Below are 16461 nucleotides of genomic sequence, written 5' to 3'. Positions count from 1 at the left end.
TGTCTGTAACGAAACCCACAGGAAGAAGTCACAGGGTATCGAGTCCGGTGACCATGGAACCCAGCTGAGACATGCTAAGTCGCCAGCTCCTTGACAACCAATCCAATGGTTCGTAGAGTTTCATTCAGATATTCACGCACTTGGCGACTCCAGTGATTAAGGAGTCTTGTTGAAAAATGAAGTTGTCTTCATGCAGCCTCGAAACAACCAGTTTTGTAACATAGCGAGATACTGCTGACCATTAACCGTGTTTCCATCAAAGAAGAATGGGCCGTAAACAGATGATCGGGATATCGCGCAAAACACATTGACTTTGGGCGAATCTCGTACATGTTCAGTGATCGCATGTGGGTTCTGTAGGCCCCAAATTCAAACATTGTGTTTGTTCACCTGACCACTAATATGGAAAGTCGCTTCATTACTGAACATGATGCGTTGTGCGAAAGTGTTATCATTGTCAATAGCATCAAGAATCTTGTTACAAAATGCCACACATTTGCGTTTGTCATCAGGACGCAGAGCTTGTAACAGCTGTAACTTGTACGGCTTCATAACCAACCATCGTCTCAAAACACGCCAAATTGCTGTTGTAGGCAGGTGTAACTCCCGACTGTCATGACAAGTTGATTTTGAAGGACTATATTGGAAAGCAGTTTCAATTCGTGCAACATTTTATTCAGGGACACGAGGGCGGCCAGGACTCCTTTCTTTACATACACATCCTGTATCTACAAACTGTCGATACCATCTACGATTGTTCCACCCATTCAGAGGATCAATTTGGTACCTCAAGCTGAAATGTCTTAGCACTGTAATCACAGAATTGCTCTTCGCAAACTCGAGAACACAATATGATTTCTGCTGCAGAGTAGCCATTTTAAACGTACGACAGTTACCAAGCAAAACAGAAGACAACTGACATCTAGCGGTTATTAATATAAACTAGACTATGTATTCGTTTCTCCAATAGCCGAGCTGAGGCGCAGCGATCGATAGTTTGGACAAAATAATACTTTGTAATACGTATAATCTTAATAATAATATTAACTTATCTGTATGAAAATGGCTATATTTTTCTGTCATCTGCATAGTAGCAGAGGGTGTTTATTTGTTTCCCATATGATAGATATACTGCTCCTGTGCTGCTGCTTTACTGAGTAACAGACTGCCTTAGTGAGTGTTGGAAGAGGATAGAGATCAAAATATCCCTCATTGGGACCCTGGTGCAAAACTTTTGCTATTTGTTTATTGCCACACCAACACAGACACGTCCACCACAATAGGGTTAGGACAGGGATAGGATTAGGAAGGAAATGACCATGTCCTATAAAGATACAGCTGTAGCTGTTGCCTGGTGTGGATATGAGAAAACCATCTTCAGAACTGCCGACAATGAGGTTTGACCCCAGCATCTGAATGCAAGCTAACAGCTACATGACCCAAACTATGAAGCCAACTCACTCAGTGGTGCCAAGTAGAATATTTTAAAAAATTAATTTTTGCCTTGATTTTTCACTTGATACATTTTAGTTAAAATTCATTCTTCATGTTTTGTGTGCAGTATGTGTTGGTTTAGATTTTCCTGCACAATGGTGCTGACCCAGAATGAGTCAAAAATGAGTGAATTTTTTTTTAGGATGATCAACATATCTCAGCATTATAAATTAATTTGTTTCTTATTGTATGTTCTAGGTTTGAAATGCTGAAGACTGCAGATGGCTCCATCAGTGGCTCCCTCAAGGTCATCGAGAGCCTTAAGAGCAAGAAGAGCAAAGGAAAGAAGGGCAACAAGGAGAATGACTGGACATGGAAGGAACAGGTATTGCTACATATATTATGTCATTCATTTCATCTCCTTAATTGCTCTGATGGGGTTGATGTCAGTTTTACATGTACTCTAAATCACAAAGATGTGACTTTCTACAGTATTTAAAAAATACCACGTGCATTGGCTATGATTCGAACTACAGCCACCTTGGTGAGAAACAAGTGACTAAACCACTTGGCTCGTGCCCCAAGTGAGGAATTATTTCGACATCTTTGTCCATCTTCTTTTGAATAAATGGGGTTTAAAATATGGGATATTTATGTCAAAGTGATTCTGACTTGATTTCAAGGGAAATAAATAATCTTAGCTTCCTATGTTTAATAAGGGGCTGTCTGGCTGAGGTGGTAAAAGCGTGCTCGGTTCACCTGAAAGGACATGGTTTTGATTCTCTGTCAGCAAGTCAAAAAATTTAAGAAACGAGATTTCCACTTCCAGAAGTGCATATGGTCCTGATGTTCACTCAGCATACACCAAAAATGAGTACCAGTTTAATTCCCGAGGGGCAAAGACGGCCGGACGTAGAGCTAACCACTCTACTCCAAGTACCAAGGTTACAGATAGTGAAAGCCTTTACCTTCCACGTTTCCAAGGGTCTTCTTGGCCTGTACAGAGATTACTTTGCTTTTGCTTTTACCTACATTTAATATTCTGGAAGCACTTATATAAATATTTGTGCAGCACGTAGAGGCCAGATTCGATAGCAAAGATTACACGTCTGTAAATCAGGAGGAAAAAGAAGAAGAAGAAGAAGATGAAATCATCACACATAAAAATCAAGTTTAATTAAATAGAGATCTTTGGTAAACATTATGAGGTCACAGCATATCAGTGCTGCACTGACAGACTATTGTCATAGGCATAAGGAATTCTGATGCAAGAAGTTTTTCTACAATGGAAAATCTTGCCATGGAAATAAAAACTAAGTTCCAGATTCTGGACAGCAAATTTTAGAAAATAACTTGATATTTTAAGTACAAAGGATTATATATGTGATGAATATTTTCAATATAAGGTACTGGTAGCATATTGGTTGTGCTAGGGTAAATGCACGGTATTCAGAGAAAACTTGTTTCATTCGATATCATACTCAAGTAAAGAAAAATGATTATCATCTCACCTCATTAAAGGTGAAGTGTTTAATTAAATGCCTAGAGACTCACCCAAGCTGTGCACAGAAGCAATTTTGAATTTATGGTGATAGGTGTAATAAGATTTCATTGTAGACTGCCTTATTTTGTTCTTTCTTTTCTCCCCCTTCTAATGTCTGTTTGTAACTAACCATTTCCAAGGCCGTACCAGCCACCTGCCTGTTAGCTCGCTTCTTTCTCTCCATGCGATACGTAAACCATTCCTGCAGTTTTACTTAAAAAATTATAACTCCTTTACCAGTCAGGCAATCTACAGTTAAGTGTATTTTTATCTTGATAAGGTTATTGAGGTAATAATAATAATAATAATAATAATAATAATAATAATAATCGTATGGCCTCAGCTACCATGTGCAGACATTTCGATTTGACGCCATCTGGCTGTCTGCTCGTCAATTTCGACGTTCCGTTTTACTCTAGGCCCACTAGATGGCAGACAGAGTAAATCAGATCTCTCTTGGGCGTCTATGGCTGAAATTTAATTAATTTTGTCGGGTAAACACCAAATGTGTCACCAGAGATCTTTTACATGCCGACATTGTACGATATGGAGTATTGATTGGACTTTTTTCCGCCCTTCAAAAATCCGACTACCTCTGCGGGGTTTGAACCCGCTATCTTGGGATTAAAAGGCCAACACTCTATCACGGATCCACAGAGGCAAATAAACAATTCATTTTGGTTAAGATTATGTGATTAATCTCAAAATATAGCTTATCTTAAGGTTGGTTGTTGTTTGTTTTTTTTTTTTTTTTTTACTGCAAACTATCTATACAGTCATACTGCATAGGCTTTTGGGCTTATGCCGTGTCAAGAAAATTTTAAAATCCCAGCGCCGATCTAAATGTCTCACGGATTTTAATGTACAACAGCCGTATTCTCCTTTCAATTGCTGAAATTATTGGTTGTTAATAATTATTAATAATAGTAACATTTTTTTAGAACATCTAACGACCACTGAAAGTGCACTCATTTCGCAGAATACTGTGCTCTGCGTCATGAGAAGAAAAATCTTGACTGTCCACGAGAGAAGCTTCTTAAACAAGAAACGTAAAGAATTTCCCTTTTTTTTCTTGACACAGCATAAGCCCAAAAGCCTATACAGTATCATGTCTATAAGTACGGGCTGTGAAAGCATCAATGGCAACATATCTATACGGTGTTAACTCAAAAGACCTGCACCAGGCCTTTCCAGAGGCCACACGCCGTTATTAGTGCAGACTATAATATAAAAACACTTGTATTGAGGGCTGCGTTTTACAGATAGATATATACCGTCCTCGGCTTTATTGTAGAACACTTTATACTCAATTTTTTCACGCATACTTCGGGATTATCATCAAGATAAAGACATCTTACGTCAAGAAGGTACTTGGATTGCTGTTTGTTTTTGTTTTTTCTCTCTTTGACTTCATAATCTAAACCTTCCTCAATAAATTTTCTATACAGTGGAGGAAACTGAATCAGAATCTGTTCTGTGGTTCTGGAGATTAGCCTGCACAAACACAGACAGTTGCCTACTGAGATCTTTATATTAAATGTGCGTGGATTTTTCTTAAAGTATGTTAATTGCATTTTCTCATAGTTATATATTTATGTCTAGCATGTATGATGATAACGTTGATTCTGGCAGCTAATGCACTGAACTACAGGTTCTCATGGAGAAGCTGATGTCAGTTAGTAAGGAATATGTCCTGAAAATTAATAGACAAATGACAAAGGTAATGTTTGTTGACAGACAGAAAGCCAGCCAACCAGCCAACTAAATATGAGGAAAACAGCTGATTTTCAGGTTGTCCAGAAATGTGTCTACTTGGGCTCCACGATTTCCCATACAGGAGGGTGTTCTGATGAAATGGCGTATGGCTTTTAGTGCCAGAATTACCTGAGGACAAGTTTGACTCGCCAGATGCAGGTCTTCTGATTTGATGCCCATAGGCGACCCGCGCATTGTGATGAGAATGAAATGATGAAGACGACACACACATCCAGCCCCCATGCCAGCTGAATCAACCAATCATGGTTAAAATTCCAGACCCTGCTGAGAACCAAACCCGTGACCCTTGTGGCCGAAGGCCAACATACTAACCATTTAGCCATGGAGCCGGACTGATGAAATCAAGAGAAGAACAGCCATGGCCAGGGCAGCCACTACAAAGCTGAGTAGGATATGGAAGGACCATAGTATTACAAAGAACACAAAAACTGCAACTAGCTCGCTCCCTCATATTCCCCATTGCCACCTATGCAATCAAACAGGCAGATATGAGGAAAATGGAGAGCTATGAGATGTTGGCTTGCCGATGCATTCCCCGAATTTCTTGGACTGAACACCGAACTAATCCATCCATACTTGAAGAACTAGGCATCCAGACTAGGCTTTTCGAGCAGACTAGCTTGGCTTGCCTCCGGTACTTCGGACACATTACCAGAAGAACAGCCTCTCTGGAGAAGCTTTTGGTGAAGGGAAAGATTAATGGCGAGAGACTGTGAGGAAGACATCCAATCAGATGAATGGACCAGCTGCAGCCTCTGGTGGGGAAATCTTTCTATGAGACAACGCTTATTGCAACAGACTGCCTGACTTGGAGAAAGAAAATCAGAACTGTAACATCATGAACGCTGCCATCCTCTGTCAAGGGTAGATGATTGAAGAGTATGTCAAATGTTTTATTACTTCTAGCATAACATGCTGTCTATAATTTATTCCTTTTCGATGTGTTTCAGGTGGACCTAGTCAAGTTTACCCCTGTTCCTATTGAAAATTCTCTTTTGAGGCTAGAATCAGGAGAACTCAATGAACTGGCTGTGGAATGCTTTTTGTCAGTGATGCGCTATATGGGAGATGCACCAATGGCACCTGACATCACTGAAGTGAAATGTGTATATACTATCTTAATGGTAAGTAATACACTTTATGAACAAAATTAATCTTTTCCTCATATAAATATAAAATATGTAACATGGTGCATATGTATGATTGTGATAAACCATATTCTTTTACAGCACTGTCATAAACATGAATCTCTTCGTGATGAAGTTTATTGTCAGCTCATGAAACAAACCACTAATAACAAATCATCTAAACCAGACTCATGTCAGCGTGGTTGGCGATTGTTCAGCATCATCGCAGCTTACTTTGTGTGCTCCGATACTCTTAAGCCATATCTTTACAAATACTTGGAGACTGCTGCCTACGACAAACGCAGAGCGTATCATGGTAATAATAGCATATATATTCATGTCTATTTGATTTTCATGTAGTTTTCTGATTCATATACCTGGAGTTTTTCTCTTTTGTTCTTGAGTCAGGAATAAATGAATGTCTGTCACTACAATCATATCTGACTGTTGTGGTTTACTAAGTGAACCTTGAAAATTAGGAATAGTCAAGGGATTAGAACACAAAATATTACTGTATAATCAGGAAGAAATTATTACATATTTCCACATGATTTCTTCAGAAATTTCAATAATAACTGATATGCTAAATGACTAGTATGATCAGTTTTGTTGTATTATTCAGTGTCAATAATTCATGTATAATTTTGAATTTCTTCCAATGCACTGAAAAATCCTGTTAAATAATCATGTTGCATTGTGATAAGTGGTGATTTTCTACTCAGTTACTGTATTAAAAATTGGGTGAGTATTTGATGGGTCATCTTGGAAAATACAAGACAAGGAATTATGCAGTATATGTACATTTTTTGGTCCTCATTCTTTTAAATGTCTCAAAAGACAATGAATAAATTTTTTCTGTCTTGATGACTGTTACTTCTTTTTAAATAATGTAATATGAATCCAGACGTAGAACTAGCAAAGGCTAGATTTTGTTTTAAGTACTCCCATGACACAAACAACAATATTTTAATATTATTAATTACCCTTATTTGTACTTGTATACTTCAATTTTCAAACTGAAAACAATTTCATAGGGAAGAAGATGGACTCGCATCATGAATTTTCAGTAATCAAGTAGAAAATCACCACTCACTCATAGTTCAATATGATCATTTGGAATTTTTTTTTTTTCTGTGCATTACAAAACATATAAATTACTGGCATTGAATAATATGAATAATATTTATATATGTGAAGGTCAGTTGCTAGTGGCACTGAGATTTTAGAACTAGTGCTGAAATAATTTATGCAAACCAAATTTAACCAAATTTATATTGGAAATGCTCTCAGAAATAAGAAATTTGAAGAATAAAGGTACCAAAACTATCTACAAGAACAAAATATCAAGATTCACTTTCATGTTATATAGAATTTATCACTCTTTTCCCAGTTAAGTATTCCAGTCCTTATGCATGTTAGTTATTGTTGAAATTAATGATTTCGTTATTCTGTTTAGGGACAGCTACAGTTTGTCTCCAGAACCTACGAAAGACATTTAAGTATGGAGGTCGTAAAAATGTGCCAAGTGTAGAGGAGATTACTGCCATCAGTGCTGGTCGCAACTCAAAAAGACAGATCTACAGGTTACCTGGGGGCACAGAGAGAGTCATCAACACCAAGTCTACTACAGTAGTGCAGGTAAGTTAGTATGAAGTATACATCTGTATTGAAATATTTATTAGCCTTAAACAAATTTTATTCATACTATTAAATTTATTAGCGTTATTTAAAATTTTTGCGGTCATATTTTGGTCTATACCCATATTGTCTAGAATATTTCTAATGCCAGTTTTGGTTAGATGTATAGTGCACAGTTAGTGTTACTCTTAGCTCTTACGCTCTTTTCTATTTATTTATTTCTGGAGTATCGTCCAACCCTTACGCCTATCCCAGAAGTCAGCCGTGTGAGTATGTGCTTGTGTTCAGTGAAATTATATATAGTTAATATGTTTCTTCAGAGAGTGAATTGTTACTTAGCATAGTAGCTTGGTGACAGTTGTCACTAGCATATTAACCTTTTCATTGCTGAGATAAAGTCTCTTTTGTAAAAGCCCCAAGCTGAATTATTTTTTATAATTTACTGGATACAGAAAAGTCAAAATTAACATGGGAAAACCAGAGAGGATCTTCATTTATTGTCTGAAATTGTTACACTGACCATGTAATATCCTAAACTTTATCACTTTCTAACACAAAATATAACTACACTATGTCTAGCAAATTCAAGATTTTCCAACATAAAAGCTCAACAATTAGACGAACATCAAAATAATAATGAAAGAGCAATAAAGAGCTCAGCATACATATTTCTGGTGGTTACAGAAGGTCCTAACTGTCCACTTTCAAACACAAATATATAACTACGCTGATTACAGTAACTTCAGGGTGGCCCAATTTGAGTAAAAATATATCTAAATTTTACAGTAAAAAGTTTTTATTGTAGTTAAACACTGGAAATGCATTAAAAATTCCTGTGAATCTTGGTATGAAATCACTTAATCAAAAATTGTCCAGACCAGTTAATCAAGGTTTGTCCAAAACTGGTAATTCCAAAAAAGTAGCTTGTTTATACTGTATGTTTCAAAATCCAAATCTTCTTTGAAAGTATTTGGAGTAGTGTCGTTCCACTGTTATAAACATGATTTTAAACTCAGTGGCAGCACTTTCTCCAAGACAAACTTGTAATATTTATGTGTGTTCTTGATTATTTTTTGCATAAGATCGGGTGAAAATAATAAGTGAAAAATGTCCTAAGCTGTTGACTTGTTCTGTAAAAAGAATTGTGCATGATTGGGCTAAACACATTACTCTGCCATTGATATACGGAGGATAGGTAACGGCTTCCTTTTCTCAGGCTTTGCATATTTCGTTGGACAACATCTGCACTTTCATCATAATCACTGTCATTACTATCATCATTATTCTCAAAATCACTAAAATCGGAATATACATCTTCCGATTCTAATGTAGTACTGGTGAGTGTTGCGTAGTTATAATCGGATGCATGTCTCAAGTGCTATGAAATACTTCCAGAAGGATGGAGTGTAGTTATTTTGAACCAGGAATGGTTATTGATTGCCACATCAGTAAGCAATCAGTCAGAGCCATTTGCATTCTTCTCAGGTTTCTGAAGTCAACTACCAGGGTCATGACTGTGAAATGGAAACTAGAAAATGTAACCACAACAAAACCATGGCTGGGTAGGCAACATATGATGACGGGAAGGGACCATCAAATACTGAAGAGTGTGGTATGGGAAAATCACATAACATCATATGATGCTTTCACTCGTTAGTTCTACAGTGCTACCAAATGTGCAGCTAGCACCATGACTGTGCATTGGCAGATGCAATGACCGGGATTGAGGGTTTAGGCACCTGCTGAAAAACCACAAGTTTTGCCATTGAACGCTAATTGCTAAGTCTGAGTTAAACAATTTACCAAAATTCTCACTAGACACTAACCTAAATAAATACTCATTAGACAGAGATTCAGAACCTTCAAATTTGGTGAAAAAAGTACCCACCAAATTGGCAACGATGACCCAGTCCTATAAAAATAAACAGTACCTAACTACTTTTATTAATATTTTTATGTTTCATTTGTACTCGTACTATCAATATTAAGTGATTTTCTTATTTGGACATATCCAAGTCTCTTGATTTCTAATTATGCATAAACTTTGAAAATAGGTTAGGAACTAGAACATCGATTCATTTATGCTGCTGTGGTTGAATGAATATATTTCTGTACTAGGATGTGATTGAAGAAATCTGCTCAGTAATCAATGTCCAGGCTCCTCATGAGATGGAAGAATTTTCTCTCTATTGCATTGTGGAAGGAGATACATTCACCATGCCACTAGCCAGAGAGGAGTACATCCTGGATGTCACGACTGAGCTACATAAGAATCAACAGGTAAGTTTCTAGTTCATTAATATACATACATGTACATACTGTACCTTCACTCATGATTGATGCACTCAAGACTGACTCGCCGAGACTGACTGACTGTTCGCCAGTTTAGCTCTTTATGGACCCATAGGGGGTCCTAGTCGGTTCCAATTCCAGATTATTCTGGGTACCTGGTCCATTGTTAATCAGATTCCAGCATCCTTATCACAAGCCTCAGCAGTTCACCAGCACCACTGTTTTGTTCCCTCTTGACCTCTTCCACATTGCCGCAGCTGCACTGGAATTATATTATTTCTCACTACCGTTATTGCCAGTCATCCTGCACTCTCCCTTCATTGTTGTAATACACTGTATCTTTCAGTTGTTATCTCTAGGACCCTGTAAATGAATTATATGCCAGTAATCCTTTATTTATAGCTTGTACTATAGCCCCATATGCTTTAACTTTCCTTACCTTGAAATAATTAAATGCACAGTTTAGTTATCATCTTGTAGTCCTCCCTTTGTTTTTCTTACCTTCCATAACTGAGTACTTCATTATCCTTGATAGCACTCCACTCCTCTTATTCTCCTCATATGACCTGCCACATGTGGAGCATGTTTATTTCTAACTTTACCTTCTTCTTTAGGAACACTCTATCATTTTTTTGAACAAACAATCATTCCTGTTACTTTCATATGTGTTACTTCCAGTTTATGAGGATAGTTTTGGAAGCACAGAGATAAGCAGTAATGGTCAAAGAGCTTCTATCTTTTATACATCTCAGTTAGATTTCTCTATATATACTGACATCTTGGATAAAAAGACTACCTACTTGAAATTGCCTGCTCTGATTTAATATCTTCTTCTTGATAGCACTATCGATGAAGATGAATGAGCCTTCAACTGCAGAAAAATAGTATATCAGATGGCCAACTGTACAACATAAACATGCATTTTTTCCTAGAGTCATCATCACAGAAAATGATGCAAATATCTCTCTTGGGTTTCTGGACCAAAAAAAAGGGAAGAAAAGCAGTTATGAAATTCCCTTCCCCTTCATGCTGTTTCTTAAAAAAATTGAACTTTCTGAGACAGTCTTTAAAGGGATTTACAGGAAAGTTTTCAAGATAGAATACTACTATGTTCTCCATTTCTCCACTTGTCAGCAGAGACCTCTCTTTTAGGTCCTCCCCTCCATCCACCTCACTCTTAATCAACCAATTTCTCATACTCTTTTCAGTATTCACATTATTGAAAAGGCAGGGATAGTAATACCAAAATTTGTCTTATGAAACTTTCTCCTTCAAGACTTAATCAACTTTCTTTTAAGATGTCCTTAATGAAAAACCTTTATTGTGGTGTGTAAGTAAGTCTTACCATAGTAATAACTCTACCTGAAAATAGAACCAACTGACAGTTCACTTCAGTCTCACTTCACTGTCTAAACCAAATCAAGAACTTTAGCTTGGGAGAAAGCATTGATATCTCATTTTTCTGTTCCTCTACAGCTGAGATTGCTCTGAAACACTGTTCAAAATACCTCTATATTTATACCATATGTAAATTTATGAATGTACAGTATCCTCTCATTAAATGGGCTGATAATCCCATTGTTTTGCCTCTTAATGCAACACTGACCACCAGTTTCTTCCCAATAAACTCTGCTAGTTGATAAATCAGCATTATGTACTAATGGGAAATGTATTTCAGGTGTTTTATCTCATCTTCTGCCGGTCAGTATGGCACTTCCCATTACGACTAGACTCCCACCTCTACATTGAGGTGGTCTTCAATCAGATCGCTCCTGACTATCTAGAAGGGCTTCTGCTTGTGATGCCTGGAGAGCAGCTGGATCAGGATATTATTGTAAGTACAGAAAAGTTTAATTTGTGATTTATTCTTGATATCGACCTAATGCCTGTGGATGAAGCTAAATAGCATGTTATAAACATGCATTATAATGCGTTATAATATGTCAAAGAAGGCTGAAGACTAAAGGTATCAACAAAAGGAGAGAAGAACCATGAAAGCCTGAAAATAAAAGGCTCTCTAGGCCTTGCAAACTTAACCCTTTGTTGCCTGATGGTACTTTAAAGTACCATCTCATATTTCATGGCTTTGGAATTATTCAGTAAATCCTATCCTTGTATTTTCCTCATGGTACTTTCAAGTAACTAATTCTTGAAACAGAGATATTTCATTTTTGAGGTTGGTATTGATGAAAAACGCAGGAGATCGTTTTATTCTTAGGAGTGTAGTCATAGTGTTACCACTGTAAACAAGTGACATTTTGATTGATTATTTCTTAGCTCCTATTGTTACATTTGACTTGCAAGTGATCTTAGTACATGTACAGTAGTATGCTTCTGTAATGCAATAAAATACCCAAATTAATGAAATTTGCAATTGGTGTGGACATGTAGCTAGTAAATGGCGAGGTACTTAGAAGTACCGTCAGGCCATATGAAGGGTCTCATGTCAGTCATATCCAAAACCAAAAGTAATGCTTTCCTTCGATGGACATCGGTGTTTTTCTATGGAAAGACAGTAAAGGTGTGTGCTTAGCATCTAATTTCCATGGAACAGAAGCCACAACTGTTTCTAGGAAACAGAAGGATGGAAGTAATGTTACTGTTGATTGCCCGGTTGTTGTGCAAGACTACAATGCACACATGGGTGGAGTGGACCATGCTGACAGACTTTGAGGCGTACTGTATATGGTTTAGAACGTCGATCCAAAAATAGTGGCATAGATTATTTTGGGTAATGATTGAGATAGCATTTGTCAATGCCTACATCATATACTGTAATCTGCATGAAAAAGTCCCTCGAATGGCATTCCGGCATAATGTGGCCCTAGGACTGATGAACCAGAAAGAAATTCCTCTTCCAGGAAAACTTTCACGTGATATGAGGTCACCAAAGTCACCAGAGCAAACTTGTCTACCAAAAAGGAGGAAAACAGAATGTTCTGTGCCCAGTGATGTCAGACTAAGTAATCGTGGAAATCATTTTGTTGTTTGTGTACAAAACTATGGTCGATGTGAGGTGTGTTCGGGAAAGAAGGTGCAGTCAAGACCGCATTCAAAGTTTACTACATGTAGTGTTCTTCTTTGCTGCAATGAAAAAAAAACTGTGTCAGCTGTTTAGGATGTATGCAAGATGTTCTACATATGAACAATAATATTAGGAAACTTCACTCTTATTACACATAATTGCTTTAAATTTTGCTTTTGCATTTTTGTAATAGTTTTAGGTATGAAAAAAATGTTCTACTAATATTTTGAGACAATAAATGTGATGTATGTATGTATGTTCAGTCTTCAGCCCTAAGGCTGGTTGGATCCTCAACAGCTCTGCCATCAGCTGTCTTAGATGGCCTAGGCATTGCTGAAGAGGCGTACTAGGGAAATGAGGAGTGAGGTAGTTTCCCGTTGCTTTCCTCACCGAGCCAGAAGTTGCTATTACATATCAGTCTGCCAAGCCCACTGAAATGCATGCACCAACCGACCCTATGAGCAACGTTTTCACACCAAACAGCAGGGACAGGCTGCACATGGAATGGCATTACTAGCATCGCTCATACCTCAGTCACTTTCATATAGTCAAAGCCAAGGATAAGACAGAGACAGATCAATGAAAGTAACAAAATTGCTCTAGCCCATACCAGAAGACATAGTGCACTGTAAACACTAGGTCCTGCCAGCAAAGAATGTGAACATTCTTATCTACCCAAATATGAAGCCTCCTATATGCCTGACGGTACTTAAAAGTACCAGGCCCCAAAAACATACCAAAAATTAAAATTATGATTTGAAAGTATTAGCATTTACAGTACTATTTGAACGTATTCCATTAGAATAAGGTGAAAAAATCAAGTATACTTATTATTTTTCACTATTCAGGCAACAAAGGGTTAATACCATTATGCTAAGAAGAGAACAGAAGGCGACTAAGAGAAATAATGCAGGAAAGATGAAATTAGCAAGTGGAGGCAATTTCAAACTTAACTAGGAACTGTGTGCTCGCCACCCATGCTGTCAAGTGAAGAACCACTAGGGATTTCTTCTTATGACAGGCAAGAGATATTGTGGATGTAATATTTGGGGAACAAATTTTAGCTGGTTCGTCTTGTATACATATACACACTATTCAACCTGCAAATGCTGTACGAAGACATTCAAATAAAAATGTGCTTTTGCTGCGTTTAAGCTTTGAATATCACATTTGAGCTTTAATAAGGAGTATTGTCCAACCTTGTCTGGATTACTCTATGATGTGAAGAGAAAGTAAATACAGTAATGGAACAATCAATTGAACATAAACTGTCAGTGTCAGGAGGTGGAAGGAGGATGGACGCACGTGTAAAGGTAAATGCAATGGCCAGCTAATGTGGGCAGATAGAGTAACAGAAATGGCAGACAAGAATAAACTTCAAAACACAAACTGACTGTGGATGTTTCTTCCTAATGGTAAAGAATAGAAAACTAGATTCAGTGATATGGTGTTTACTGCCATCTTTGTTACGAGCAAACAATTTTACAAAATGCTACAACAGCTCTGAAGCTTTAAATATTTTATGTCACTTATAAGTGATCCAGAGTATCTCTCTTTCTTTTTTTTCCCCTTCAGAATTTTCACATGCAGATACTGTACACAGTTCAAAACAATTAGGGGAACATGTTTTGTAATGTCTGGTGTGTGAACGTTAATTTGGTAGATGGGGTTCCAATGCTTGTACAGCATACCTTGAGACCTCAGCTACCCAGGGTATGTCAAATCGAAGTTATACTCCATGTGTAGGCATAGCCATGCATTAAACTGTCAGGTGACCCCTCAAAACAAAGTGAATAGTGGTGCATCCGTGTATCGTTGTGAGGTACACAGACTACTGCGGTCATTTGAGCACGTTGTACGTAAACCAGCACATCCCATGAGACATCTTAACGAGGTTCAAGTTGCAATGACCGTCACTTTGATCTAGAAAGGATGGACTTTTAATCGTGTTGCTGTGGATCTCAATGTCTCTCCATCAGTTATTCAACGCTTGTGGAATCGCTACAATGAGACAGGCCAGTTCACAAGGAGGGTTGGACAAGGTCCTGGACGCATGACAACCCCACAGGATGACAGATATCTGACCATCTGTGCATTGTGGCATCGTTCAGCAACTGCCAGAGAACTGCAGTAAGACCTATGGAGGGTCACTGGAGTCACGGTGTCCGACCAGACAGTAAGGAACAGGTTAAGAGAAGTGTCCTTACAACCCAGACGTCCTGTTCGAGTGCCCTGTTTAACGCAGCAACATCGCCCAGCTTGGCTTCTGTTTGCCCGTACCCATGTCAACTGGCAACTTCGCCAATGGAGACCTGTGTTGTTCACAGACAAGTCCAGATTTTCCCTGACACAGCATGATGGACGTCAACGTGTATGGAGACGCCGTGGTGAGCAGTACATGCCAAATGTTGTCTAGGAAGGCAATCGATCCAGACAAGGTTCTGTGATGGTCTGGGGTGGCATCAGCATTGATGGCCGTACGGATCTTGTCGTCGTCCGTGGTAATATTGCCACTGCGGGGTACATTGAGCAGATACTGCTACAGCATGTGTTGGTTCCTGCATACAGTGTTGGCCCTGAATTCATACTCTTGCACGACAATGCCAGGGCTCAATAGCGCACATCACCAGAGCTGTCTTTCGAGAACTGGACATTCAAGAGATGGAATGGCCAGCAGTAATTCCCGACCTCAGTCCCATCGAGCATGTGTGGGATAGGTTTGACAGAAGTGTTTGTGGGCATCCTGTTCCACCACAGACTCTCCAAGACCTCGAACAGGCTCTCATTGAAGAATGGGACCTGATATCGCAATGTGACCTCAGTCGACTTATGCAGAGCATGCCACGCAGGTGCCAAGCTGTGATAAATGCTCGTGGAGGACATACACCATACTGAAGCTCTCCAGCTGTGATAAAAATTCACCCTAGAGGACTGTTATCACTTTGTTTTTGCCCCTATTTGGACATTTCCATATGTGTTCTGAAAATGAATGCGAATCCATCGATGTTCTTTTGTATACTTCAATGGTAAAAAATAAAAGTTTAGTTGGTAATATACCTGGATATGAGCTATTGTTTTGTGGAGCATGGCATACATTAAAAAAACATGTTCCCCTAATTATTTGAACTGTGTATTTAGTGAAAGCGCATCATCCTAACAATTTTAGCTGGTTAGAGGCCTAAAATAGAAAATGTATACAGGCCTTGCAACATCTGCTTCATATAACACTCCATCATTTTCAGCATATTACACTTTATTTTTCAAATTTAACCTGATGCTTCTTAATTTTTCATTCTTCTGTTTTTTATTGTGATTATAAATAGCTTTAAATGTTTTCAGAGAAATGTCTAACTTGCTCAAGAAAACTGCATCATATCAGTTCAGTCATTTTTTAATTTTACAGTATCAGTTACACAGTTTCAGGTAACAAACTCATTCTCTCATAAAACATAGAGATGAAGGTCACACTCTGCTACCAGCAGAAGTGAACAGTTATTCTAATTTAATGGAGTTCTGGTGTAATGTGTCAATGATTATGACAATTATAATGAAATAGAAAGGTGTTCCTTGAAGGTTATCGTCTTTTTGACTAGATAACCTTGACATAAGAGAGAGTTGGAGCAAAA

The 16461-nt window shown here is 38.0% G+C and overlaps 1 protein-coding gene across 1 annotated transcript in view; it reads left to right on the top strand.

Moving 5' to 3' along the window:
- Myo10A (Myosin 10A) overlaps nt 1–16461 on the top strand; it is a 460053-nt gene that overhangs the window by 427144 nt on the left and 16448 nt on the right. The window contains exons 51-56 of the mRNA XM_068228601.1: nt 1693–1819; nt 5704–5877; nt 5983–6196; nt 7337–7518; nt 9637–9798; nt 11489–11644. Coding sequence (XP_068084702.1) covers nt 1693–1819; nt 5704–5877; nt 5983–6196; nt 7337–7518; nt 9637–9798; nt 11489–11644 — 1015 coding nt within the window. The remainder of the gene's footprint in view (nt 1–1692; nt 1820–5703; nt 5878–5982; nt 6197–7336; nt 7519–9636; nt 9799–11488; nt 11645–16461) is intronic.

Source organism: Anabrus simplex, chromosome 7 (assembly GCF_040414725.1).
Source record: "Anabrus simplex isolate iqAnaSimp1 chromosome 7, ASM4041472v1, whole genome shotgun sequence".
Classification (NCBI taxonomy): Eukaryota; Metazoa; Arthropoda; class Insecta; order Orthoptera; family Tettigoniidae; genus Anabrus; species Anabrus simplex.
The sequence above is the reverse complement of the archived record's forward strand: the minus strand, read 5'-3'. Positions and strand labels throughout refer to the sequence as shown.